Source organism: Simochromis diagramma, unplaced genomic scaffold (genome assembly GCF_900408965.1).
Source record: "Simochromis diagramma unplaced genomic scaffold, fSimDia1.1 OVJJ01000596.1, whole genome shotgun sequence".
NCBI lineage: Eukaryota > Metazoa > Chordata > Actinopteri > Cichliformes > Cichlidae > Simochromis > Simochromis diagramma.
In genome coordinates, this window is record NW_024387245.1 from 12,633,134 (window position 1) to 12,659,260 (window position 26,127).

At 40.1% G+C, this 26,127-nt stretch overlaps 3 protein-coding genes across 4 annotated transcripts; 2 read left to right on the forward strand and 1 right to left on the reverse strand.

Annotated features, from left to right (window-relative positions):
* The first annotated feature begins 355 nt into the window (after nt 1-355).
* gmcl1 (germ cell-less, spermatogenesis associated) lies at nt 356-9,476 on the forward strand. Of its 2 annotated transcripts, none has more exons than XM_040000199.1 (15): nt 356-718; nt 1,886-2,068; nt 2,175-2,298; nt 2,386-2,482; nt 2,566-2,663; nt 2,761-2,873; nt 2,980-3,045; nt 3,927-4,011; nt 4,099-4,189; nt 4,493-4,633; nt 4,742-4,811; nt 4,941-5,016; nt 5,097-5,242; nt 6,980-7,067; nt 7,149-9,476. In XM_040000199.1, exons 2-15 carry the CDS (start codon nt 1,893-1,895, stop codon nt 7,287-7,289), a joined length of 1,512 nt encoding a protein of 503 aa, XP_039856133.1. In that variant the 5' UTR covers nt 356-718; nt 1,886-1,892; the 3' UTR covers nt 7,290-9,476. The 2 variants fall into 2 exon arrangements, with proteins under 2 accessions (XP_039856133.1, XP_039856132.1); XM_040000198.1 differs by having other exon boundaries at nt 1,891-2,068.
* A 367-nt stretch (nt 9,477-9,843) lies between these two features.
* fam136a (family with sequence similarity 136 member A) lies at nt 9,844-11,820 on the reverse strand. Its single transcript, XM_040000200.1, has 3 exons — nt 11,454-11,820; nt 11,236-11,376; nt 9,844-10,143 (listed from the first exon to the last, which is right to left on the reverse strand). Exons 1-3 carry the CDS (start codon nt 11,538-11,540, stop codon nt 9,955-9,957), a joined length of 417 nt encoding a protein of 138 aa, XP_039856134.1. The 5' UTR covers nt 11,541-11,820; the 3' UTR covers nt 9,844-9,954.
* A 329-nt stretch (nt 11,821-12,149) lies between these two features.
* pcyox1 (prenylcysteine oxidase 1) lies at nt 12,150-18,414 on the forward strand. The gene is made up of 7 exons (XM_040000197.1): nt 12,150-12,388; nt 12,599-12,743; nt 15,773-15,979; nt 16,054-16,228; nt 16,314-16,525; nt 16,616-16,768; nt 16,867-18,414. The coding sequence occupies exons 2-7, from the start codon at nt 12,623-12,625 to the stop codon at nt 17,535-17,537; spliced, it is 1,539 nt and encodes a 512-aa protein (XP_039856131.1). The 5' UTR covers nt 12,150-12,388; nt 12,599-12,622; the 3' UTR covers nt 17,538-18,414.
* Nucleotides 18,415-26,127: the final 7,713 nt, after the last annotated feature.

A 26,127-nucleotide genomic window follows, 5' to 3' on the forward strand; every position in this document is an offset into this window, starting at 1 on the left:
AGTCAGACAGAGATAAAGAGTATTGTAAGGCAAGAAATGAAGAAAAGATGGCAAAAACAGTGGGAGGAGGAAAGGAGGGGATGGTGGTTGTATAAAATTCAAAGGAGAGCAGGAGAAATGAGAACCACAGGAAGGAGTAGGAGAAAAATGAAACTAGATCTTATTGATTTACTGCGAAAGGACTCTAGAAGTAACAGTTATCGGGCCTTATTCCAGTTTTAAAAGAGAGTAAATTGCTTGGGAGGATTTGAATTTTTTGTTTATTTGTTTTTTGAGCGACGCTCCCGTCACACTCCACACCAGTTGGTGGCGGTAATGCACCATTCAGTTGTTTGCAAACCGCCAATAAAATTTAGAAGAAGAAGACGACGACGAAGAAGAAGAACAACAAAAAAAAACAGCCTCGGAAATTTTTAGTTACACATCATCTGCTATCTTTGACTTTACTTTCGCTATAATTTAGAAAAATGTAACTTGAAGCAGAGGCAGATGTGCTGTCTGGAGACCTGTACGGAGCAGCAGCCAGTCAGAATAAGCGCTGTTACTGTTTTTATACACGATTCTGGTTTGTGAATGTGGCAGCTAAGCTAGCTCTGAGGCTGGATCGCCTCTTATCTAGCTCGTCAACGTTTGAGCTGAGATAATCAGCCGGTGTTTACCGTCCACATTAACACGCCACACGTCTCCCTCTCAGCCTTCTCCCTGTCATAATCAGCAGGTGAGTCAGCCGAGTCGTTGTTTGGGTGATAAACATAACTCGCATCAGACTCTGTTGTGGACACTCTTAGCAAACTTCATTCAAGGCTTCGTTTTGTAAAATATTTTGTGCCTGTATTTTAAAATATAAAACAACAAGGCCACGTTTTGGGCTTATTTAAAATTAAGTCGAGATGTGATAGTGGCTTACTGTTAACCAAGGAGTGTGCCACTTGCTTTTTTCTGGATATCTAACTAGTTACATGAGAGCAATGTTGGTGAAAGCTACAAAGGCAAGTGTGGTGTGGTGTATCAGTCTGTTGCTATCATAATAAATAATGATGTTCAAGCATGTGTATTCATTTCACTTCACAGTCAAAATCAAGTTATACAAGTTATGCAGGAAAGCGTTTCTTCCTTATCTGCCACAAAACCTGTTTTAGTTTCTACTTTTATTTAAGCTCCTTATTGAGTTACACTCATCTTTTCAAATGGTGATATTATTATTTATAATTTTATTTGTTGGGAATCTTTATTTTATTCACGTTTTTCTATTTAATTGAGCTCCCAGTCTTCAGGAATAGTTCTCCAGGCTTCTTGAAGGACATTCAAAGCTCTTCTTTGGATGTTGGCTGCTTACTTCAGTGATGTTGATGTCTGGGCTCTGGGGGGGCTGATCCATGACTGTGTGATTTTCTACCCAGGTATGCTTTTACTGCATTGGCAGTGTGTTTCATTGTCATGCTGAAAAATGAAGCTGTTACCAGTCAGAAGCTTTTGAGATGGTATTGCACGGTGGATCAAAATCTGATGGTACTTTTCTGTGCTGGCATTTAATTTTCAGAAAAACAGAACTTAGAAAGACATTTGTAAAGCCTGGAGAACTATTGCTCAGGACCACTTTAACAATGCCGAGGTCGTCTGGCTCACTGAAAGCAAAGCATAAAGAAATGATGGCAGCTCAAGACTTTTGCACAGTACCATATCTGTGGATTTCTTTGACTGTTGAGCAAAACAGGCAGTTTGTCTGGATGCAACCTGTGGTGTCTCGAAATTTAATGTGCAATTAAACATTTACTTAATAGAGTAGCTAAAGTACCACTCCAAAAGTATTGATTCTGATGAACTGTGAAACTACAGTATACATAACTGACTTGATATTTTTGATTGCTTTATGTGTCTTTGAAAGCACAGAAATGGGAATTCTGGGCAGCAGGTTTCAGCTGTCCTCTCAGGGACCAGAAGAGGCCACAGAGGGCACAAGTACCAACCGCAAACATAACTGCGAGTGTAAGAAGAGGAAACGAAATGCTCAGTGTGACTGTGACAGTGAGCAAGAGGAGGATGATGGCATACTCGATACACCTCGCAGGCAAGTCCAGCCAGTTCAGAATCAGATATCTTTAAGTTGTCTGTGTTTTGTCTTACTCTCGTTTTTTTCTGTTGTCTGGTTTTGTTTTTATGTTTTCCTCGAGCAGGAAGAAATTAAAAAGCACATCAAAGTACATTTATCAGACCTTGTTTCTGAATGGGGAAAACAGTGACATTCGTATCTGCGCTCTGGGACAGGAGTGGAACCTCCACAAAGTGTACCTCTGCCAGGTAAAACAAACACACACGCCGAGGCATCTTCAAAGCAGCCAGTGTTACATTCTCTTGTATGAGTTATCATATTCCTGCACTTTACAGTCGGGGTATTTCTCCAGCATGTTCAGCGGATCCTGGAAGGAGTCCAGCATGATGGAAATCAACCTGGAGATCCCAGATCAGAACATTGATACTGAAGGTGAGAGTCACAGAAAACGGATGCTAACTGGCCTCCTTTGTACTTGTACTCATTGGCTGATGGCTTTGTACATCCCTGTGTAGCTCTACAAGTCGTGTTTGGGTCCCTGTACCGTGATGATGTTCTGATCAAACCCAGCAGAGTCGTCAGTATTCTTGCTGCTGCTTGTATGCTACAGCTGGTAAGTACGTGTAAAAACAAGTCACTGAAAGGTGAGACAGATATCTGTATTTTGGATGATACTAAATCTTAATAAGTTTTATGGTCTGTGTTCACAGGATGATTTGATCCAGCAGTGTGGCGAAACCATGAAGGAAAACATCAGTGCAAAGACTGTGTGTGGCTACTATGCGTGTGCTAGCATCTATGGCCTGGATTCAGTCATTAAAAAGTGAGAATGTTGACATGATTGGGTTGTTTATGCCACATAAGAAAGTATGTACATGTTTGGAAAAGCTTACATATATATCTGTGTATTTGTGTGTCTCTTTCTGCAGATGTCTCGAGTGGCTTCTAAACAACCTGATGACCCACCAAAATGTCGACCTGATGAAAGAACTTGGGTGTGTTTGACTGTCAGAGTAGCTTCTCTGTTCATGAAATAACAGAGTTAGATTTTAGAGTTAGATTTGTTTATGGAAACTATATTCAGAGTATTTAATGAATACTTGTAAATTTACCTTCATACTATGCAAATTGTACCCGTTTCAGACTCTTTGATTACTTAAATATAAATTACTTAATCTAAGTACCAGATTTTACATTCTTTTTTTTCTGGCATTTTTTTAGCCCTCATTACCAAGAACAGGTGATATCCACATGAAAAACACATTTAAGCTTTGTTTGAAAACTGGAAACCCATCAATTTCACACCAGCTCTAAGGCCGCTTTTATGGTCACCGTGCACCTCGTCACAGGTGGCGCATGCCTGAAATGATGTTGCATCTGCTGGCGCTTGCCAGCCGGGCATCTCTTGATTTTTGTAATTGGACGTGTTTTTACTGCCATTTTAATTATATTTCGGTACAGAACTTTAAAGTCACAGACAAAAGAGATTATAAAGACGGAGATTTGCAACAATTTGAAAACATGAGACTATATGGGGGGGGGGAACCCACTTGACAATGTCTTAGCTTCCGGTTTCGACTTCTTCTCTTCCTACATCAGCGCTGATGTGGCAGTATTGTCTGAGTGACGACACCTATCATTCAGGAGAACTGGCCTGCTCCAATGAATACCTGCACCTTAATGGCGAGCATAAAGAAAAGTGACTTTGTGATGATGTTGCAGTGGTGTGTTAAGTGACCAGTATAGAGGGTATACTAGCAATTTAAATGTCACAGTCTAAAGTCAAAAGCTAGTTTTGTCCAAGCTGATCTTAGTCTATTATCAACTTGAAGCGTCAGTATTTGCAATACATAAACTTGTCGCTATCTGTTTACAGGGTGGAGGTCATGGAGCAACTCATCCAGTCCTCTGACTTGTTTGTCATGCAGGTGGAGATGGATGTTTACACTGCTCTGAAAAAGGTAGAAAAAGCACAGTCGTAGACATGTTTCCTGTCACAGTCACTGCACTCTGATGCGTATTTTAAGTGTTCCCGCCTCTTTCTGCAGTGGATGTTTCTGCAGCTCAATCCGCTGTGGGACGGCCCCATCAAGCAGCTTCTGGCTGATGCCGACGCCTGGCTTTGCAAGCGCAGGACAGGTACTGTAATGCACATTGGGTGAAATCACCAAGGTTATTATTGCTAAAATTTAATTACAAACCAAAAGAAACATTTTAGTTATTTAAGTATTTGCCCACTTGATGAGGCTTGTTTGTTGAGGCCACTGTCACAAAGTGTTTTCACAGTAATGCTAATTTTTAGCTTTTTATATCTTGCTCCTATAAATAAACCCTATATCATAATAAAAGGCTAAAATGAACAGTTAAACGAATGGACATTAAAGCTAGTTAGATTAGCTGTGTTAATCACAGTCTGTCTTTCTAATTAACCTTTATCAACAGACCTTTGTGAGAAGGAACCCTTCTTGAACACAGATGAGGGCGTTCCTTTTCGGTCAGTGTTCAACTTTGTGCGCCTGCAGTACATCATCAATGACCTCGCGTCTGCACGCATCTTGGAGAGGGACAACATTTTGCCTCTTGGTAATTTATGGCTCCGGCTGATGCCATTTCGTCATAAATGTGCATCTTTTTTTTCGTGTGTGGTTATTTTAACATCTGTTTCTTGTGTTTATGTACTTTATGTTCCAGACTGGTTGACGTCCGTGTATAAAAACCAGTGGTTCGCCATGCTCCGGACAGAGTTTGAGAATGATAACGGGTAAGAACCTGAAACTTTAAACGAGTTAGTAGATTGCATTTGGACTGATTTAGTGGTGCTTTATGCTGCACATGGATCACATGCATTGCTTTTAATGCTGTTGTGATGACAAACACTTCTGTTTATTAGTCCTCAGGAGCCCAACAAAGACGAGTTTGAGCAGAGCAGCATGAGGTGTGGCAGGAAGCTCATTAAAGATGGAGATGTGAGTTTGTTTCCATACAATTATTGTTTATGGATTCATTTCTCCAAAGGGAAAACACTGTGATATTCCCCTTTTCTCAGTACTGCTGGAGGTGGACGGGCTTTAACTTTGGTTTTGACCTGCTGGTGACCTACACAAATCGCTTCATCGTCTTCAAGAGGAATACTCTGAGTCAGCCATGTGGGGGCGCTGTCAGTCTACAAGCACGAAGACACTTGGCATACAGGTCAGTGGTGCGGGCAACCAGACTGTATAATCCCGCTTTAATTGTAGGATCTTTACCTTAAAAAAATGCCTCAAGGTGACAGTTGTTGTGATTTGGTGCTATATAAATAAAATTTCATTGAATAGAAACATTTTAAATAGAGAAACTAAAATCATTACATTGAGATAAATGTGCAAACACATTCTTGAGCTAAGAAATATTTGCTCATGAAGCATTTGCTAAAGTTGATTTATATACAGAGTGAAGTTCAGCATTTAAAATGATTAGTTGCTATACTTCTCAGTTGGCTATAGTTATTTTATTAGGATACAGTGATGAAGTTGTGGGCCAGCACTGACTGTGAACATGTGACTGATCAACACTGATCACTGTAATTGGTAGGTGTTATCATATTTGGCAATAGGCTGGCATTTACCCTTTTGACTGTTTAATTTTATACAGTAATGTAAAAAGGAAAGTAAACCTAAAATCTGTTGAGAGCTGATGTAAAGAGAGACAAGAGATAACTCTTTATTGTCATTGCACAGTCATACCTGGTACAATAGTACAACGAAACTGTCCCACGTCGGCACCCAGCACAACACAATACAAACGAGACAACAAAGTAACTTAACGTAATAAATAAAAAGAATGAGTGTATGTGTGTTTTTAAAGGGAGTGTCATGAGTTTGCGTTCTAGAATTTGTTAATAGTCTGGACTTCAGCATTTTTTAAAGTTTATAGACGGACAAAGAGATGATTTGTCCATGCCGGTAAACGGGGCATTGCAGTAATCACAATATGAATAAACACGATGACACAAGTGCATGAATGATCATTTCCAGCTTAGCTGAGGGGACTGTATGTCGCAATTTATCGAATTGTTCCTTAAATTAATGAAACGGGGACAAAGATTTTACTTGCAGGTCGAAGCCCAGAAAATAATCAAATATTACACCAACATTTCAAATGCTGGACTTAAAAGTTGAACAAAAATAAGGAAGAGCCCAGCTGATTTTAGGATATAGTTCAGAAGTAGCTTTAATCATGAGCTCAGTCATAGGACGATCCGGAGCACAGCAGCAAATTTACAACGGAGCAGAATCAATGTGTCGCAATAGTCCAGACAAAGTCCAGACCTCAACCTGAAGAAATGAAAGCTGTGTAGAAATAAATGCCTGCAAACCTCAATGAACTGAAGGAAAGTTACAACGACGAGTGGGTCAAAATTTCTCCACAACCATGTGAGACACTAATAAAGTCACACAGGATTACTTGGTTATTGCTGCTAAAGTTGCTTCTACCAACTACTTTGCTTTTCACGTGACGTTGTCTGCATTTGTTGTGTTGTGTTAACCTACTTTAAACTTGGTAATGACTGGATCATTTTTATTATAGGGTGTATACTCTACTCTTTGACATGAATGTCTCATGTCTACTTCTATACATGTTTTTGTTATATATACTTTAATATATTATACCTAAATTGTGTATGTATACAAATTTACAATAGAAACTGATGTATAGTTTATAGTGTTCAGCTGATAATGTATTGACCCTGCGACAGTTACAGGTTGCCTTTGTTTCCATCAATGTTTAGGCTTAGCTGTGTGCTAGTGGTGCCCTCATGTTTAAATTAGAGGCATGTGAATGCTGTTAAACTTCATGTCACCTCTTTGCAACAAATTGAACTAACCTGGTGACAAGCTGTTGAAATGTTTGAAAGCTTTACCTATCTTCAAACATCTTTGTCTCCAGGTTACGTCTTGCCTCCTTTGACAGTCGTGGAAAGCTGGTCTGCAGTCGCTCAACAGGTTACCAGTTGCTCACTCTAGAGAAAGACCAGGTCAGTGAATACTCACTAGTCACCATTTCTAAAAGTAAATTGTAAACTTGGTAACATGCTTCAATTCCTTCAATCCTACAGGAGTATGTGGTGATGAATCTGGACAGCCGGTTGTTATCATTCCCCCTCTACGTGTGCTGTAACTTCCTGTATACATCACCTCAGTCAGATCACCGTCCAGACTCCTCAGACAAAGACAGGTCTGCTCACAGTGTGTCTTGATACCTGCTCACCAGCCATTAGCTGCTGCCATTCTTCTGTTACCGCAGAGACACTTGACACAAGCTTGTGTGTACAATCTATGGCCTCATTTAACACATTTTGACACTGGACATACCGTCTGCATGCTCTCTAAACTCAGCGAGATGTTCTTGGGGAAAAAACGTTTTGTATATATGTCTACATGGGGTTTACAGTATAATGAAGCCCTATGCTAGTGGTCAAGAGGGATCGGACCACCTTTTGCTCTCAGAGAAGCTTCTCTCCACCTTGTACCTCTGCTGTTAACCATCTGCACTGGGATGCTGGACCATTCTTAAAGATGGGAAACCTCCAGGTGTTTGGAGAAGCTTGTGGTCATTAAGCAGACTTTGTAGGGCTTGACTTTACACTTTGTTTTTTCACTGTGTACAGGACATCGTCATCGGGAGCACAAACAAACACAGTGAAACTGAGTAGTTCCATCACATTTCAGAGCTTCTTACAATTTCCTAAGAGGAAACACACATCTGTTCTTAGAAGGAGAAATTGTGCATTAAGTAAGGACAAGAGTAAACTCACCTTTGCGTTGCTGCTGCATAAGAAGCCACACACCTGCTCAGTGCAATGTACGGCTGCTGGTCATAACAGTAGACAAAAAGATGAAGCGACAAATGCAGAGGCACAAAAAAAGCAGGATTTTATCAGCCTGTAGCTTCCATGGGTCACTCTGAGTTGGTCATTTCCACCACCTTGTATAAAATTCATAATCCACGATGTCCACCAGCATCACAAGTTTAAGACTCAGTAATCCTCCCCAGTTAAAGCTGAGGTTGCAGTAAATACTTGTGTTATCTGGTGCTCTCAGCATAATCTTATTTTTTTGGCTCACAAAATAAAAAAAATTCCAGATTTCCTTTCTACAGTATTTATCAGCTACACTCCCCACTGTGTGTTTGCTGGTATTAAGACAGTCACCTGCTCACTCTTCTTTTACAGTGCAGCTGCTTCTTGTTTGGCACTCTACCATCTATACTCTAAGTACCATTTAAGTTCTGTTTTTGAATACTTATCATATTAATTTGGGAAATATTTGTTTGGCGGTTTTCTTAATCTGTTGTTACCTCATGTGGTTTTGATATCTAATGGAGGTGAAAGCTTTTATTTGGCCATTATTTATTATTTTGTACTTCATTTTTATTCGTATCGATGTACTTTTGAAAACAATTTCTCCACTGCCAATAAAATTGCCCTCTGACACGGGCTGTGGTGCTATCACATAATCTCTGTATCTAATGAAGGTCTTTATTGCAGCTGCAAGGTTATGTTTTAACTACAGATGATAGATAGTTAGGCATGTTATCAGTTTAATATGGCCAATTCATTAACGTAAGAAACTTGAAGCCTGCTCAGTTGCTGTTTGTTTCACTCTTTAGTCAAAAGGTTCAAAGGTCAGTGTGCTGTTGGCATGTCTTTTGTTTTAGTTGGCTCATCTTCAGAGTCTGTTCTGGTCTCTGCAGTAATAAATGAATTTAAGGCTCAGAAGTTTAATGGCTAATAAGAGCCTGGCTCACCAAAGAGATTTTTATCTAATCTGGCTTCTCTTTTATCTCTCTGTTGTCAGCGTGCCTAATCTAGTGCTGAACACAGTCATTGTAATGGGGGAAAAAAGTGAAATTCTCAGAGGCAGGCCACATAAGGAGAAATAACCCCCAACTTCTGCTAACTAATGGTCGGTTCTCAGCCCTGTAGAAATATGGGCGGGTTCTCATGAGGTACCGAGGTAGAGCCAGCACCACATCACTGAAAGAAAGAGTTTAGAGAACACTCGTTTCCCAGCTGTACATTTATATGACGTAAGGACCAAAAGTAAGAGTCTTGTAAGTTGTGAAGTCACAAACACACAGTTACTCGTCGTCTCCTACCTGCTGACTACTTCTCGGGTTTGACTCGCTGTGCATTTTCCGGTCATTTGTACAAAAATGAGCTCATTTCCATTCTACCAGATAGGCTGCATAATTAGACGTGTGCAATTTAAACATATTAGATTTCAAGTAGTAAAATTATCTGTGTGGTTTACATCAGGTCTGCAGTATTGCTCCTTTTATATCATTTACTCAGGCTGAAAAGCTGACAGTGTTGCCTTTGTTGTACCACCATGTGTGTATATTATACTCCACCGTTGTCATTAAAATATATGCAAAAGTGTTATTTGCTATCACTTTTTTCAGTGTTGCTGGGGTAATGCATCCAAAGAAGGTTTGGGTTCTGTTTATTCAGATATATAAATTCACAATTAAATGTGAAACGAGAAAAAAAAAAAAGAGGGATCATGAATTTAAGGAGTTTCATCGAGAATACAAAAAATCCTTCACGTGGATTACACACGTTGGTTTTCTTTACATGTTGAAATGCAACACACAGATGTGCATTAAATACATTAACAGTGTTTAACAAATGCACACCTTAAGACTCCTTGTGCATTACTGGATTTCTTTCTCGCTGCAGGTAAAGTTGGATCTAACAGGCCAGAAACTTTCATTTCAAAGTTGAAATCTCTACACATCAGCATTAATAATCACAGTCTTTGAACTCTCCCTCTGCACCTCCAGCCCTTCACTCCTTAGATGAATAAACTCAATGCCCCCGAGCTTTCCCCAGGATGGACTGCAGTCATTTATCCCGCCCCTCACTGCCGTATAGAGTCCAAGTTCTCTTTTAGTCGTCGGGTCATGCTGGGGATCAGGTTAACGTGGTCATCCACACAACTGCCCACGCAGCGGTCCATCAGCGATCGAACAGCTGGCTCCTTGGCGCCAGAGTCAAAGAGATCCTTTGCTTTATCGTTGCAGGTCATCGTACATCTAGTTAGACGGTCCTGAAGGTGGGCCAGGAAGGATTGGACTTTAGATTTTTCAAAATGTTATTCATTTATTTTACAGATGTCTACTGCAAATCTAACCAGCTGTAGATGTACTTTTTAAATATTAGGTATATTCTTATCTAGTTCAATATTACTAGTGATGGGTCACATGATCCAAACATTACAACAACCAGAGTCATGAAGAACTTCAGCCACACTAAAAATGAAGAGTTGGCAACTGAGAGACTTAAAGGAGAGCAAAAAGTAATATTGGATTCAGGCGAGCCCTAAACCCACCGGACTTTAACAGCTTATCTGACTAGTGCTTTGAAAGGGTGTGCAAGTATAGCTTGAGAGACTGACATTTTAAACTGCTGTACTTTATTTTAAAATCAGTTACATTTACTTGTAATGATGCTCAAGTCTAAGCAAAGGGGTCAATTAAGGGTTCCAAACTGGAGATCCAACATGGCTTGCTTTATTTCCTATTACCTAAAGACCAATATCAAAAAGACTCAAATGAAAAGACAAACGGCACCACAGTTTCAGTTAGGAATATCAAAATAGTAAGCCATCTTCTTTACCACCAATGTAAAGGTGTAATTTTTTTTTGCCTAGACTCCAAAACCCACTAACCACAAGTCTATACATTATTTATGCTCAGTTAACACCCAAGTACCCTGTAACAGGCATTTGATTTGTAACACTTGGAGAATAAATGGGGAAACTGCAAAAATATAAAAAAAACATGCCCACTTATTTTTGCCTAGGATATCATTTACTACATCTATTCTTTAAGTTAAATATTCACTTATATTAATTTTATGTTTATACCATATGTCAGAATATAGGTTACATGTTGGATCACATGCTTCCATCTCTCCTTATCCCTTGCATCCTCCCTTTCACAACTCTCTGGATGTCCTCCCTCATTACATCCATGTCCCTCCCCGCCTGCCAGCTCCATCTTTAACATCCTTTGTCCAGTAAGCCCACTATCCCGCCTTTGCACATGTCCAAGCCATCTCAGCCTTGCCTTTCTAACTTTTTCAATCTTAGTTATCTGGCACAGACAAAGTGATGACAGGTGTTTGCACGGTGATTTACCTGAAACTTCTCCAGCTCTGAAGTGACCAGGCCCTGAGCTTTGGCCAGGGGAGTGTGACACGTCTCGATGCACTGATGCACCTGAGCCATGTTGTCTGTGGAGCGATCGCAGCACTCTGCGCTGCACCTGAACATGCGCCCCTGCAGCGAGAACAAACAACCTGTTACCACCCGGACTCGAACCTGCATACACCACCGAGAACCCGCAGACACCCTACCTGCATTTTACGGATGTGGTCCTTCTCCAGGCTTTGGACCATGTCTTCGATCACATTCTGCACGCGTGCCTGATGAGCCTCTGCCATTTCTGCTCACTCTGGAGACACCTTCAAGGTCCGCTTAGATATTCACCACAAGTTTATTAAACCCAGACCGGACTCACCTGCCCGCGGGGTCCCCAACTTTCTTTACTTTACAATTTGGTAATAAGTAAGGTCACCTCCATTCAAGCATGGTTCAAGAGGAGAAGTAATTGCGTCACTTCCGATTTTCTTCCGTACATGAAAAAATATGTTTTGTTACTTCAGAATTAGGGAACGGGGTTGAAAAGTGTCAACACGTTTAAATAAACAAAAAAATTCTTTTTAACTAACTCGTCTTTATCTATATTTATTTTGCCGTGATTAAGTAAATAACTACTTCCGCTGAGCTCCTTAAAAAGGACATTTGAGCCCATTTCCTGTTCAGATATCTTTCAAAATAAAACAAAATAAGTGTAGCGCAAGGACACTAAAAACAGAGAAAACTATATAGATAACAATTATGTTAGCTATTAGTCATTATTACAGACAAGATAAATCCTACAATAGGCAGCTTTAAAATGTTTCGAAATTTCTGCGCACACATTTCTCATTAATCGCTTTTACGAATTTCCTATGCTTTTATTGTGACATTCAAAGCAACCGTGCCCGGAAGTGTGTCTCAATAATTAGCGAGGTTCAGGGTGGGCAGACGTGATTCAACTGTTAAACTAGTTTAGTTAGTTTTGTCGTGGGTTTTACAGGGGCCTCTGTGAATAGCTCAGTCTTGTATTTAAGCAGTCTGACAAAAGTTTTAGTGAGCTTTAAAACGAGGTTTTACACTTGCTTTGAAGCTTGACACCCTGAAGGCTACTTTTGGACCAACAGTAGTTCCCCTTCTGACTTTTGAAATTGTAAGTCCTCGAAAGCGCCCTGTACCCTTTAGTAATTTCTCTTTTAGGTTTAAAACGTTAAGTCGGGTGAGTGTGTTAATGCTAGTTTCACTTGTGTAAAAAGCTGTGCCATTATTTCCTTCGCTGTTCTATTTTTGAGGCCCTGAATGCAACCTTTGACCAAGGCTGATAGGCACTTTAAGTATCTCACGTTTTCGCCCTCCTTTGCAGATGCTTCTTAGTGCAGAGCTGTAGATGCCCAAAATGAGACTACAAACCCTGTCACTGAGAGCGCTGCTATTCCTGGGGCTTTGGCACACAGGAAGGAGAAGTCTAGCCTCAGCCCCAGAGCTGCAGGAACAGCCTAAGAAGATAGGTAAGGCAAAAATAAATAAAAATAAAACATGGACTCGTGCTGTCTGTCACTCTTCAGCTTCTTTAGAGGACAGAGAAGTACTTTCATTCTGTCAGCCCTCTTAAACTTATCTTTGTGGCAGGTTTGTTGGTTGTTTCATCATCAGTTAGTTCCACGACTAACTGAACAATAATTTTGCCCCTGTATACCAGCACAATGTTTCGTTTTTGTTTTTTTGTTTTTTATCAAACAGTCAGGATATGATCTTTAATTTAAGGGGTTTAACAAACATTTCATCTGTTGTTCACAAACAACAGCCAGTTTAATGCATAGTCCCCCACTTCCAATTTCTCTAAAGAAACTGGACAAACTAACTTGGGTTTTAAATAATAAGGATTGCTTTTAACAGGCTAAACCACCAAAGAAAACCAGTGCACTCTGTTTTCGAATAAAATTTTAAAAAGTAAATCTAAAGTAAATTTAATTTCATGGCATGGTCATGTTTCACTCCCTGATGAGTGATGATGATATGTGCCAAAATCTGTTAATATTTTCAGGCTGAAAATGACCTTTTCATGAAAATAAAAGGTATTTGTGCTTTTGTTCAGAGTTGTTGAATGGAGAGTCGTGTCATTGGTGGATCAGAACGACTTGAGAGTTCCCAGAAGTTCATAGCAGGATGTGAATGTGTTAATAAAAAGCTATAATAAAACTGCCTTTTTCTCTGTAATTACTAATCAAAAAATGCATTGATCTACAATACACTGTATGCCACAGTGAGGTTATATTTATTTATAAGTCAAATATTCAAGGATTAGATTTAACTGCAAGGCTCCTCCACATACAGGGAGTGCAGAATTATTAGGCAAGTTGTATTTTTGAGGAATAATTTTATTACTGAACAACAACAATGTTCTCAATGAACCCAAAAAACTCATTAATATCAAAGCTGAATGTTTTTGGAAGTAGTTTTTAGTTTGTTTTTAGTTTTAGCTATTTTAGCGGGATATCTGTGTGTGCAGGTGACTATTACTGTGCATAATTATTAGGCAACTTAACAAAAAACAAATATATACCCATTTCAATTATTTATTTTTACCAGTGACACCAATATAACATCTCCACATTCACAAATATACATTTCTGACATTCAAAAACAAAACAAAAACAAATCAGCGACCAATATAGCCACCTTTCTTTGCAAGGACACTCAAAAGCCTGCCATCCATGGATTCTGTCAGTGTTTTGATCTGTTCACCATCAACATTGCGTGCAGCAGCAACCACAGCCTCCCAGAAACTGTTCAGAGAGGTGTACTGTTTTCCCTCCTTGTAAATCTCACATTTGATGATGGACCACAGGTTCTCAATGGGGTTCAGATCAGGTGAACAAGGTGGCCATGTCATTAGTTTTTCTTCTTTTATACCCTTTCTTGCCAGCCACGCTGTGGAGTACTTGGACGCGTGTGATGGAGCATTGTCCTGCATGAAAATCATGTTTTTCTTGAAGGATGCAGACTTCTTCCTGCACCACTGCTTGAAGAAGGTGTCTTCCAGAAACTGGCAGTAGGACTGGGAGTTGAACTTGACTCCATCCTCAACCCGAAAAGGCCCCACAAGCTCATCTTTGATGATACCAGCCCAAACCAGTACTCCACCTCCACCTTGCTGGCGTCTGAGTCGGACTGGAGCTCTCTGCCCTTTACCAATCCAGCCACGGGCCCATCCATCTGGCCCATCAAGACTCACTCTCATTTCATCAGTCCATAAAACCTTAGAAAAACCAGTCTTGAGATATTTCTTGGCCCAGTCTTGACGTTTCAGCTTGTGTGTCTTGTTCAGTGGTGGTCGTCTTTCAGCCTTTCTTACCTTGGCCATGTCTCTGAGTATTGCACACCTTGTGCTTTTGGGCACTCCAGTGATGTTGCAGCTCTGAAATATGGCCAAACTGGTGGCAAGTGGCATCTTGGCAGCTGCACGCTTGACTTTTCTCAGTTCATGGGCAGTTATTTTGCGCCTTGGTTTTTCCACACGCTTCTTGCGACCCTGTTGACTATTTTGAATGAAACGCTTGATTGTTCGATGATCACGCTTCAGAAGCTTTGCAATTTTGAGACTGCTGCATCCCTCTGCAAGATATCTCACTATTTTTGACTTTTCTGAGCCTGTCAAGTCCTTCTTTTGACCCATTTTGCCAAAGGAAAGGACGTTGCCTAATAATTATGCAAGCCTGATATAGGGTGTTGATGTCATTAGACCACACCCCTTCTCATTACAGAGATGCACATCACCTAATATGCTTAATTGGTAGTAGGCTTTCAAGCCTATACAGCTTGGAGTAAGACAACATGCATGAAGAGGATGATGTGGACAAAATACTCATTTGCCTAATAATTCTGCACTCCCTGTATTTTAAACTTGTTGACTTGTTTTTGTTTTTTAACATTGCATTCTAATCAACAGAAGACTAATCATTATATGTTTTACTATACATTGATTGAACAAAATAAATATTGCAAAGATCTTTTTTTTTTTTTTTTTTTTTTCTATCTTCCAGTTTTGGGAAGAACTGAGTGAGACTGAAAGGTGACTCTTAATGATGACAGCATAATGATTCACTGCACTAGTGTTAGTGTACGTGCACTTTCTTGTTAAATACATTGCACCCTTATCTGTCACTCTCTCCTCGTCTACATTTGAGACGAGGCTTCAAACTTCTCTTTTTTTTTTTTTTTTTTTTGGTAAAGCTTGTAGTTAGGCCTGAATCAGGTGACCCTGAAGTATGACTTAGTTATGCTGTTATACTTACTTAAAGTTGTTATTATTACTTACATTGTATACTCAGCCTACATTTGTTATGACACTTTTTCCACTACAGACAGTCAGAACGTGGATTATCTCCACTCTTTTTAGCTGTTGTACTTCTCATCTCTTCCATCGCTAGTAGAACGGGAGGAAGAATAAACTTTCTGATTGTGCTCGGGCCCTCATTCTGAAAGATGTGCAGGTTAATTCATGTTAGCTCACGTTCCTGTCACTTCTCTTTTAAAGCTGTGGTTGGAGCAGGAATTGGCGGCGCAGCGACAGCATATTACCTGAGGCAAGAGTTTGGACCTGGGGTCAAGATCGACGTGTTCGAAGACGGCAGTGTTGGCGGGCGACTTGCGACGGTGAAGATCGGAGATTATGAATACGAAACGGGAGGCTCAGTGATCCATCCTCTGAACCTACATATGAAGCACTTTGTTGATAAATTAGGTAAATTTAACATCCCCTAAACCGCCTGGATTAAAGATAAGAAGTGCGTAAATTGTAGCTTTATGTTTTCACAGGTATTCCTCAGAGAAAAGACGTCCCCTCTAAAATGGCGATCTTTGATGGAAAGCACATCCTGTTCGAAGAGAGCGACTGGTTCATAGTAAATTTCTTCCGCATGCTCTGGCGATATGGGTTGAACTTTCTTCGAATGCAGATGTGGGTGGAGACTGTTCTGGATAAATTTATGAGGTAAGGATGCTGTTTTCTTTTTGTGGCTTCTAAATTTCACTGCTGTTAGGTTGCCCTAATTATCTTTAAATCCTTTTCTGAACAGAATCTACCAGTACCAGCAGTTTGGCTACTCATTCTCCACCGTAGAGAGGCTGTTGCATGCCATGGGAGGTGATAGTTTCCTCACTCTGATGAATCAGACCCTGGAGGAAGCCATGATGGGAGAAGGATTTTCTCAGGTCTTCATCAATGACATTGTTGCACCGATCACTCGTGTCAACTATGGGCAGAGTGTCCGCATCAATGGTTTTGTGGGTATGTTACAAAACGTGTGATTTCGCACAGATCTCACTGTTTTTTTTGGTTGTTGGTTGATGAAATGGAGTGGGCATGTCTTGTTTTTAGGGGCGGTGTCATTAGCAGGGGCAGATTCAGGCCTGTGGGCAGTGGATGGAGGCAATAAGAAAGTTTGCTCTGGACTTCTTTACAACAGCAAAAGTGAGCTCATCCCTGCTAGAGTCACTTCCATTTCAGTGAAAGTTCGACCATCCAAGAGAGGTACTATTAACATTCCTTCCTGTCATATAGATCCGGCCTTTTTCTCTTTCTTGATTCTTCATATTTCATCCTGATATCCCTTCATGTCCCACTTTCAGGCACCCCTGTCAGTTTATACGAGATTAGCTATGTTGACCAATCAGGAGCTGCACATTCCCTTTATGATATTGTGATAGTAGCAACGCCTCTTCACCGGGAGAAATCTGACATCACATTTTCAGGCTTTTCCCCTCCAATCCCTTCTCACTATCCCGGGCACTACCACCAGACGGTCGCCACTCTTGTCCACGGCTTGCTCAACGTGTCTTACCTGGGGACCACAGAAGCTGCCTCAGAGTTCACCGTGTCTGATGTCCTCACCACAGACTCAAACGGTTCCATCATCAACAGCCTGAGCTCTCTGGATCCTGTGCACATCCCCAAAGGTTACAAGCGCCCCCCTGCTAGCCAAGCTAATGTCTGGAAGGTGTTCTCCAAAAAGCCGCTGTCCCAGGAGCAGCTGGAGAACATGTTCCTCTCCTATGATTCGGTGTCTGAGACCAAATGGCTGGCATACCCCGCGTACCATCCGCCGCACCGCAAGACCCCTCCTTTTATCCTGCACAACCGGCTGTACTACCTCAATGCTGTGGAGTGGGCAGCAAGTGCCATGGAGATGAGCGCCATCGCTGCCAGGAACGTGGCCCTGCTGGCACACCACCACTGGCACGAACAAAAAAGCAAGATCGACCAGGAAGACCTGCACACGCGCCTGAGAGGAGAACTCTGAAAAGTGAGAACTACTTGAGAGTAGAATCAGAAGCAATAAAATAAGATCAATCAAGCCCATTTTTATATGTTTGATAACATCGTAGTCGCCACAGGAAATGCTGATCTGTGGGAGCATGGTGACACTAGAGCCGCAACTTTAGTTGATCAGTGGTTTCAGCTTTTCTAGTTTGGGAAATATTTGTCTTACATTATTGAAAACTTTTATACCTGTGTGTGTGGACAAATGGGGCATTTGATTATGCCAGTCTTTTTTTTTTTTAATTAATGTTTATATTTTGGCTATATTTTATGCATGGGATCCCCAAAAAAGATTCAGACACAGTAAAGTTTGGCACTGCAGTTGCTCCAAACCCCAGACATACACCTACCAATGGATAAACAGTGGACAAGATAGATGAAGCACACATACATACAGAGAGTCCTTCATTTATAGCGAGATACCAGTAGCAATTGGTTAATATTGGCAATGGCAATTTCATTCATAAAGGACATTTTATTACACAATTCAATGCGTTTTAAGATGAAAAAAAAAAAATAAAAAGCAGTTCAAGTCTACAGTGCCTTAAAGCAAAAACCCCCAACAAAACAAACTTTACAAAGAAATAAAATACAAGTTGACACACAGTCATTAAGTGTAAGTCTGTGAGAGTAAAAAGGTTTTGAGTTTTTGAGTATAGACACAGTTGTAGTTGACCTCAGGTCAGCAGGCAGCTGTGAATGCTGTGCTGAGGTTGGAAGCACCCCCAGCACTCTTGGATCTAATTCAGTTAAAAGATCCACCACTGGTGACCTGAGAGTTCTGACTGGGTTATACACACTGAAGAAGTCAGACACGTACTGGGAGACCAAACCACTGAAAGCATTATGATCTATTGAAGAAAAAAGTTATTTCAGTACTGGACTAATGTGTTTAAATTTCCACATGCATCTAAGGACACTGGCGGTTCCAGACTCTAGAAAGTAACATTTTCCTGCTTATGATTTGGATAATTCTGCAAATGTGGTGTTACAGTCTAACATGCTTGTTATGAACCCACAGACCAATTTCTTAAGTAATTTTGAAATAATTTTCTAAAATATTGAATATAATCTTTAGTTGCAGGTAACATTGTCTAACAAAATCTGACAATAAACATGGAGTTAAACAAGCCAGCAGTTTACCTACATCACAATTCTATCATTATTTTAATCACTTATTGTACATGGATGATGTAACTACTTCAGATAATTGTAGGTTGGTATGGTATAACAAAGATGTTCTATTTACAGGCGGTCATAGAGTTCTCATTTGGTTTTCAAATTAGTTTATAAAAAAGGAAGAACGGTAGCTCTGTGGGGCAGGTAGAAGGACAAAAAAGCAAAATCTAGGGGTTTGCCTCTTTAGTTCAGTGGGTGAGCAGGCAACCACAGGCTGGTAAACTACATGCAACATGGCTGGAGAGCAGCGGTCCAGGTTCAAGTTTGACCCGTGGCCCTTGAAATGCAAAATCCAGGAAACTGTTACAATTATGTTATGTATACTTTATTGAAATTCCTCCCTGCATTTAACCCATTCACTCAGTGAAGCAGTGTGTGTGGGGAGCAGTGTGTAGGGATGGTACCTTGCTCAGGGGTACCTCAGGGTAGCCGTTCAATGGATTCGAACCCCCGACCTCCGATCTTACCTACTTAACTATCCCTGTCCCTATATAGTGCTAGCATAGCCACAGAAAACAAGTGAAGCACTCTGTCGTTAGGTAATGTGAATAAATTCATGGTCTTAATCACTTATATCCAGTTCAGGGATGCAGGGAGCCAGCTTACATACAAACCTATGACCAATTTAGAATTGCCACTTAACCTCCTAAGACCCGAACTCTTCCACGGCATGCATTTTTAATTTCTCTTTGATATTTGGGCTGATTGGGACCCAATGAATGTAAAAACAAAGAATTGCCAGATTTTTTTTTTTTAACCTAATTATTGTTTCTAAGAAAAGTCAGAGCCACATATGAGGATATTTGTTTAAAATTTCGATAGAACAGTAGCAGTATAATGTCCTCGTGAGTGGATATCAGGCCCTTGTAGAGCAAAATTGAGTATTTTGGTCTAAATAACCCAAAATGTGATGTTCACATATGTGGATGCCAGGTCCTAGGAGGTTAACCTAACATACAAACACGCTATTACACAGACGTAAGTGTAAGCTACTATACTACTACTACCTGCAGTGTGATCTCTAACCCACAGGGGGCGCTAAAACTGAAAATACAAACTCCACACATGCTAAAATTACTAAAAGGAAAATACTCAAAGCAAAGAAAAGCAGGACAAAATTATAGAAAATAACTTCCATAAACAAAATATAAAATAAAAAAAATCTCTAAATTGTTTAATTTTCCTTTTAAAAATACTTCTTCAGATGCTTTCTGGCTGCTTTGACTACTTTCTTTCTGTTTTCTTTCTTGTTCTTGTTTTTTAATGCGATGCTTTCCCAGATCACAGAAGTTAACTTGGGCAGTACACTGTTCTCATCACTGATGGGGGGGTGGGCAGAGAAAGGGAGAAAGATCAACTGCATCACAAGCCACAGGCATCACCAGCAACACAACACAAATCACATTAAATGTTAAAACAAAACTGCACTGTGCTGAATTGTGCAATCACTGTGAACCATGCTGCACTGCAGGCCAGACACACAAGTGTTTCTCTGTCATTTTCTTTAGTGTGTTGCTCCTGTTCTGTGTACTGTACAGAGAAAGAAGTCAGCTTGTCATTTCCCTTTAGCCAAATTCTTGCACGTGGTGTTTACTAACATGCTGATGTCCCTTTGCTGATCTGTTTGTATGTCCTCGGATGGATTTCCAGTCTTTCTACCTCCTCAGCAGACTACTGTATGTTTTTTATTGGGTACTGGCAGCTGTCAGCAACAAATGTGCCACCAAGACACTTTCTTTGTAGTAAATCACATTGATGTCAGTTGTGACTCATTGTTAGTCCCACAGTGACTACAATCGAACAGTCTAAACCCATTACACAGTAGATAACGTGTGTAAGAATTAATCTAAACTATGATTGTGCCTTAAGCAGGGTAATTGGCGTGTGTGTTTATTAAATTTTAGTTGCAGTTTAAGAGATGATTTGGTTCTTCCTGTGTGTTTTTAATGATTCTGTACCTGTGATTTGTAGGATGTCATGTTGTTTAGAAATTCTGTATCTGCCGACGGCGCTTTCATGTTCTTTAACTACTTTGGGACAAAGAAAATGTAGTTTGCTAATTGTTTCCTAAGAACCTTTAGAGGCATTTTCTCTATATTTTTTTTAAAGTAGTTGAAATATTATTAGTATTATGCACTTTAACTGATTAAAAGAATTTTCTACTTTTATTTCAACAGTGCTGAAAACTCTCAAACTGAAACTGTATTTCTCTAAAGTGTTTCCAATGATGGTAAAGTGATCAGTGCGACTGGTACTGTTTTTGTGTGTGTGTGTGTGTTTGCTCTAAAGCCTTCAGCTTCAAAATAAAAGTCTAATTAAATTATGTTTGTAGTATTTCTCAATAAATCTGTTTGTAAATAGAAAGTTGGGGTGCTCTGAATATTGATGATAAAAACACGTGGCAATGAGTTGGCTATCGTTTAAATTTAAGTTGAAAAAAGTACAAAGTCAACATGTCATGCCACTTTATTAGCTAGATCTTGCTTGTACTGAGTTGGACCCCCTTCTATATTCAGAACTGCTTTAATTCAGATTCAGAAACATTCCTCAGATTTTTCTAAGTGACCCTAAAAGTGTGAACAAAATATCTTCCATGTTACCAGCAGCAGCCTGACCTATTAATACAAGATGGATCCATGCTTTCTTGTTAAATTCTGACCCTGCTATCTGAATGTCAGAGTAGAAATCGAGACTCATCAGACCAGACAGAACTTTACTATTGCTAAGGTATAATGTGAGCTGCATTCAAAAATGCTCTTCTGCACACCTTGGTTTTAACAAGTCGTTATTTGAATTGGTGTTTCCTTCCTATCATCTTGAAGCAGTCTTTCTCCTCTGATCTCTGCCATAAACAAGGCATTTTCACTCAGAGCTCTGACCCTCACTGGGTATTTTCTCTTTTTCGGACCATTCTCCGTAAACCCTAGAGATGGTTATGCGGGAAATTCCCAGCAGATCAGCTGTTTCTAAAATACTCAGACAAGCTCATCTGGCACCAGCAAGTGTTTATTTCATTTTAAAAATGACTAGCTTATTTAGGTCAAACACTGTTGATGCACTAATAAGGTCATCTTTATCTGTTATTAGAAACTCAGAGTAAATAAAGGAACTTTGTTGGGTTGCTGGTGTAAAAGGAGCAGTAAATTCTTCCCCTTTTTCAGGGAATAGATTAGGCTGCACTTTGCTTTCATCCGCCACTACAATCATATGTCCTAACCACCCGTAAACAAGTGAGTCATATAAAAACTATTAGAGGTGTGGTGCATTTCCAACGTGACGCTCGTGTAACACGATCTCTCCTGCCTGTCCCCGTTTCATTAACTGCAGTGAGTGAGCACAGCAGCACGTGCAGAGTGTGAGCTACAACGGGTAAACAAAAAGAGCGCCATCCCACCTGTCAGCATAAACTGTGTCTCCCTTGATTTCCTCTGATATGATAAGCATCATTCTCTGTATTTGCTTAATCTTTTCTCCCGTTATTATTTATAAATATAATTATTGTTGCTTTTTGGTCCACTTAAAGAAGCAACCCCTTCCCATCTTTACTTACAAAGAATCAGATTAGTTTTTTCACACCCAATCCCATTTGTGCATCTTAGCTAATATTAATAGTATATTTTAAAATTGGCTTTGTCTTATTTGCTATTTTCAGTTAAATGCAGGGTTTAAATAAGTAATTATAATTGTGTATGTCTTCCAACTTATTTTTGCTCTTATAAATCTTTAAAATTCATCATTTAAAATTCAGCTTTTCCTCTGATCTCGAGGTTTTGAAGAGCAGGTCATTTTTTATGACAGATTAAGGATTAAAATGTTTAAAAGCTGCATCAGTTTGCGTTGTAATCATGAGATTGGGATCGCTTTGATCTGTGTGAGATTAATTGAGGGATTGTCTTGCCGGGCTACATTGTGACCCATCATTTGTAAGCCAAGTATTCTCGATGAAATCATTTCCATTCGTGAAAAGGGAAACGAACATTGTTGTCAGCTCAGATACACGGAGTCCCTATATTTTCCCCCCTCGAACATCCCAAATAAAGGTCCGTGTGACTGAAGGGCCAACAATGGGTGGCATTGACGGACGGAATAAGGATACGTCTGTGCTGAGATGTGCCACCCAGCTGTCCCCTCAGGTAGGGAGGGACAATGGTACCAGAGCCGCCTGTCCAAGCGCAACATGTGATGGCACTGAAGATATAAAAGACTGCAAAGTGGCAACAACCCCATATACGATATTTGGAGTGACAAGCCCCCCTAAAAATCTTTCACAACCAGAGCAAAAAACAAGATGAGATTTCCAGTGCCGCTGTTTGTTTTCCTTGCTGTGGCAGCATTTCACACGGGTAAGAGGAATAAAGCGTTAAGATGCAGTTTTGTGTTATCATGTTTTTCTTAGATTTCATACTTGTATGTGTGAGTGTGGCTCTTCAGAAACCTTAAGTTGCTGATGTTTATTAAGAGAGCAGATATATGAAATGTTGTGATGGCTTCTAGTGCTCTCAGCATCTCTGGAGTCTGCAGAGAAAGAAGAAAAAGCTGCAAAGTATGGTGAGGGATTCATAATAAGAATAAGAATAATGATAATGATAACCAGTAAAGATGATGTTGGTAGCAGATGCATTGCTGCAAACCTTTCTTGTCTTTTCATGCAGATGGGCTAGCTGAGCTGCAGAAAATAGGTACAGTATCCATAGAGCACCTCTGTGTTCACAGTTGACACTTGGTCATTAAAAGTGGCTTAAAAGTAATTAAGATCATGTAGTATATTCCACAAAATAACCCAGACTGGCTTGCCCTTGTCTTAGTTAACTGTTAATACGTTTCTGTGTGATGTTTCTCGGCTCTTACTTTTGTAATTTTGATCACTTCATGTCTTAAGATCAGATGGAGTTTGAGGCTGCTCAGAAAAACCAGGAAGCTCACATGAATGGTAAGTTTAATACAAAAAGTTGGCCTTGATGAATAAATGAGGAAAGATTTATTCCCACTGTGATTACTCATTTTTCGCCTTTTTCCATCAAGCTACTGAAGATCAGAGTGGAGATTCCCGCTACCTCGGTGAGGGCAGACTAAAAATATTTAACTTAAACCTTTTAATGAGTGATCCAGTTCCAGGTGGTAATGCTGTCTTTCATTCTCAGAGGCCGCTCAGGATCACTCTGGTAAGCTCCAGTTAATTACACGACGAACACCTGAACTGACCGCTAAGTTAAACGCCTTCATCACCTGTTAACATGTTTCCATCAGTGGAGGAGCGCGTGGACTCTCAGGATGCCAACGCAGGTGTGTAAAAAAAAAAAAACCCCAAAAAAACAACAAAAAGCACATCAAGCAGGTGATTCTTCTTTACCTGAAGGGTCAACAAGCAGTACTTAACTGTGAAATCCTCCTCCAGCAGAAGGTGGTGGAAATTCTGATGCTGCAGGTCAAGGAGGTAAGAGAGGATTTACAGTTCAATCGTGAGCCTGCGGGTGGCAGCAAAGCAGAGGGCAGACCTCCAGCTCAAAGCACACTGACATGCAACACATAATTCAATCCCTGTCCCCTTTCACACAGAGGCAGAGTCTGAGTCCTCTGAGGACGCAGATGGTGAGTCTGTGACATATTTTTTTTTAGGCAGTGTAATTTAAGCTCCTGTCCTTACACTAGTGTTAAAGTCTGCTTTTATTAATGTTGACAGGGCCACAAAGGCAGGGTAAGTGTTGTAAATCTTTATTACACCACAACAGTTTGCACAAATACACTTTGAGCCTGGAGCTAATGAGTAGCTTGTGACTTTTCCACAAAGCCAAGACAATTTGTGTGCTTTTAGTGTCTTTTTAAAATGTATTTAAAGCTTGTTTAGAGGTAAATAAAAACAGGAAGTGTTTTTATTTGAATATTTTCCTAGAACACCATGAGGTTGTAACTGAGGCTGTGACCAGTTTGGGTAAGCTCAAAATCAAAAGACTGAAAATTTGTTTGAATTAAACACCCCGACTACCTTCAGTCAATCTCCAATCCTTCTTTTTCTCCTCTGTAGATGAAAACACTCAGGATTCAACCAAGGAGCAAGGTAACAGTGTGTAAAATGTTCCACAGATGCATTAATGAATCACACAAAACAGTGAAAGTATCCTGAGCTGTTTAATGTTTATCATGCAGTAAACTGAGCCTGACTCAAAGACTATGATCAACATTTTTTCTTCTTCTTTTGATTCAAAAGTACCTGCTGAGGCAAGATGTGGTAAACTGCTGTGTGCAACTTTAAATTTAAATTGCAGGTTGTGCAATAGAGTGGCGAGTGCAAAAACAAAGCCAGACAGAGCCAGTCTCAGCTGGATTTAAACAGTGTCACATAAAAAAAAAAAAAAACCCCAACCCTCCATAGATGTTTGTGTAACAACAGTTAAAAATGCCTCAAGTGCAATTACAAGTTTACAGCCTGGCAGTTTGGGGAAACTCTTTTTTTAACAGTTTACAAAGTGTCTGAAGAGGTATGTGAGTCACAACAGAGACGGGTTTACTGCTCGACCTCAAAAATAAGATGCTAGGATTGTTTGTTTGAACAGAGTCCTCCTTGTATGTGATAAATCTGGGACAAGAATCCGGGCCACTCGGAGACGTCTGTCCCCAGACATCTGCTTATTGTGCTTGATTTATACTTGTGGATATTTTAGGACCAAGGATGCATTGTCCCTGTCCTGAAAGTGTGCTAAAAGGACTGTTTTAAAATTGATCCAGTTATTTAGGTGTAAGGTTCTCTAATAAGGGTGATCTCTCCAGCCACTAGTCTGAAAAGACTGAGTGTAGTAGAGGGGAGAGCAGGCCTCATGATTGGTATCCTCATGTCGAGAGGCCTGGAAAACTACTAAATTGCGGTGTTTGCAGTGTAAAGCTGGCGTAAAGGAATCTCTTCTGTCTGTTCCTGTGTCGCAGATGCACTGGAGTGAGAGGGCACAGCAGCACGTGGATACCAGCACTGGCTCATCATGCAGTGTGCAAACTACCCCGAGCTTACAGTAAATTAAAAAAAAAAAAAGGGGACCCATCCTACCTGTCTGTATAACCTGTCCGTCTCCTTGTTTCCTGTTTCCTGTTTTGCAACACAAAGTGCTTTTCAAGATTGCAGCTCAGAAAATGCTGCGTCATTTTACCTTCAGGCTGAAATTTGACTCCTTAATCAACACAGTGTACTTAACATGTGTCAAAATTCAGAGAGCCAAGCACATAATAAAAGGACACATTGTATGTGATCATAAATAAAGAACAATGTACAAGAGTAGCTGCGGATAAATAAATATAACCTTTTAAAATGAAATGGGTGTAGCCTTGTAGCTTTTCAGTATTTAGATTCAGTTTTTGTTTTTTACAAGTTCAGTGAGAATAAGGACTACAGCTCACACCACAAT

What these genes read in the sequence shown, in the direction of transcription:
- gmcl1 (XM_040000199.1), top strand. Translation starts at nt 1,893, where the DNA reads ATGGGAATTCTGGGCAGCAGGTTTCAGCTGTCCTCTCAGGGACCAGAA. An exon ending in TTTACACTGCTCTGAAAAAG is followed by an intron (nt 4,012 to 4,098) that starts GTAGAAAAAGCA and finishes CTCTTTCTGCAG; the next exon opens with TGGATGTTTCTGCAGCTCAA. An exon ending in AGCTCATTAAAGATGGAGAT is followed by an intron (nt 5,017 to 5,096) that starts GTGAGTTTGTTT and finishes CCCTTTTCTCAG; the next exon opens with TACTGCTGGAGGTGGACGGG.
- fam136a (XM_040000200.1), bottom strand. Translation starts at nt 11,540, where the DNA reads ATGGCAGAGGCTCATCAGGCACGCGTGCAGAATGTGATCGAAGACATG. An exon ending in ACCACATCCGTAAAATGCAG is followed by an intron (nt 11,377 to 11,453) that starts GTAGGGTGTCTG and finishes TTCTCGCTGCAG; the next exon opens with GGGCGCATGTTCAGGTGCAG. An exon ending in CAGAGCTGGAGAAGTTTCAG is followed by an intron (nt 10,144 to 11,235) that starts GTAAATCACCGT and finishes GCCCACCTTCAG; the next exon opens with GACCGTCTAACTAGATGTAC.
- pcyox1 (XM_040000197.1), top strand. Translation starts at nt 12,623, where the DNA reads ATGCCCAAAATGAGACTACAAACCCTGTCACTGAGAGCGCTGCTATTC. An exon ending in GGAACAGCCTAAGAAGATAG is followed by an intron (nt 12,744 to 15,772) that starts GTAAGGCAAAAA and finishes TCTCTTTTAAAG; the next exon opens with CTGTGGTTGGAGCAGGAATT. An exon ending in GCACTTTGTTGATAAATTAG is followed by an intron (nt 15,980 to 16,053) that starts GTAAATTTAACA and finishes ATGTTTTCACAG; the next exon opens with GTATTCCTCAGAGAAAAGAC.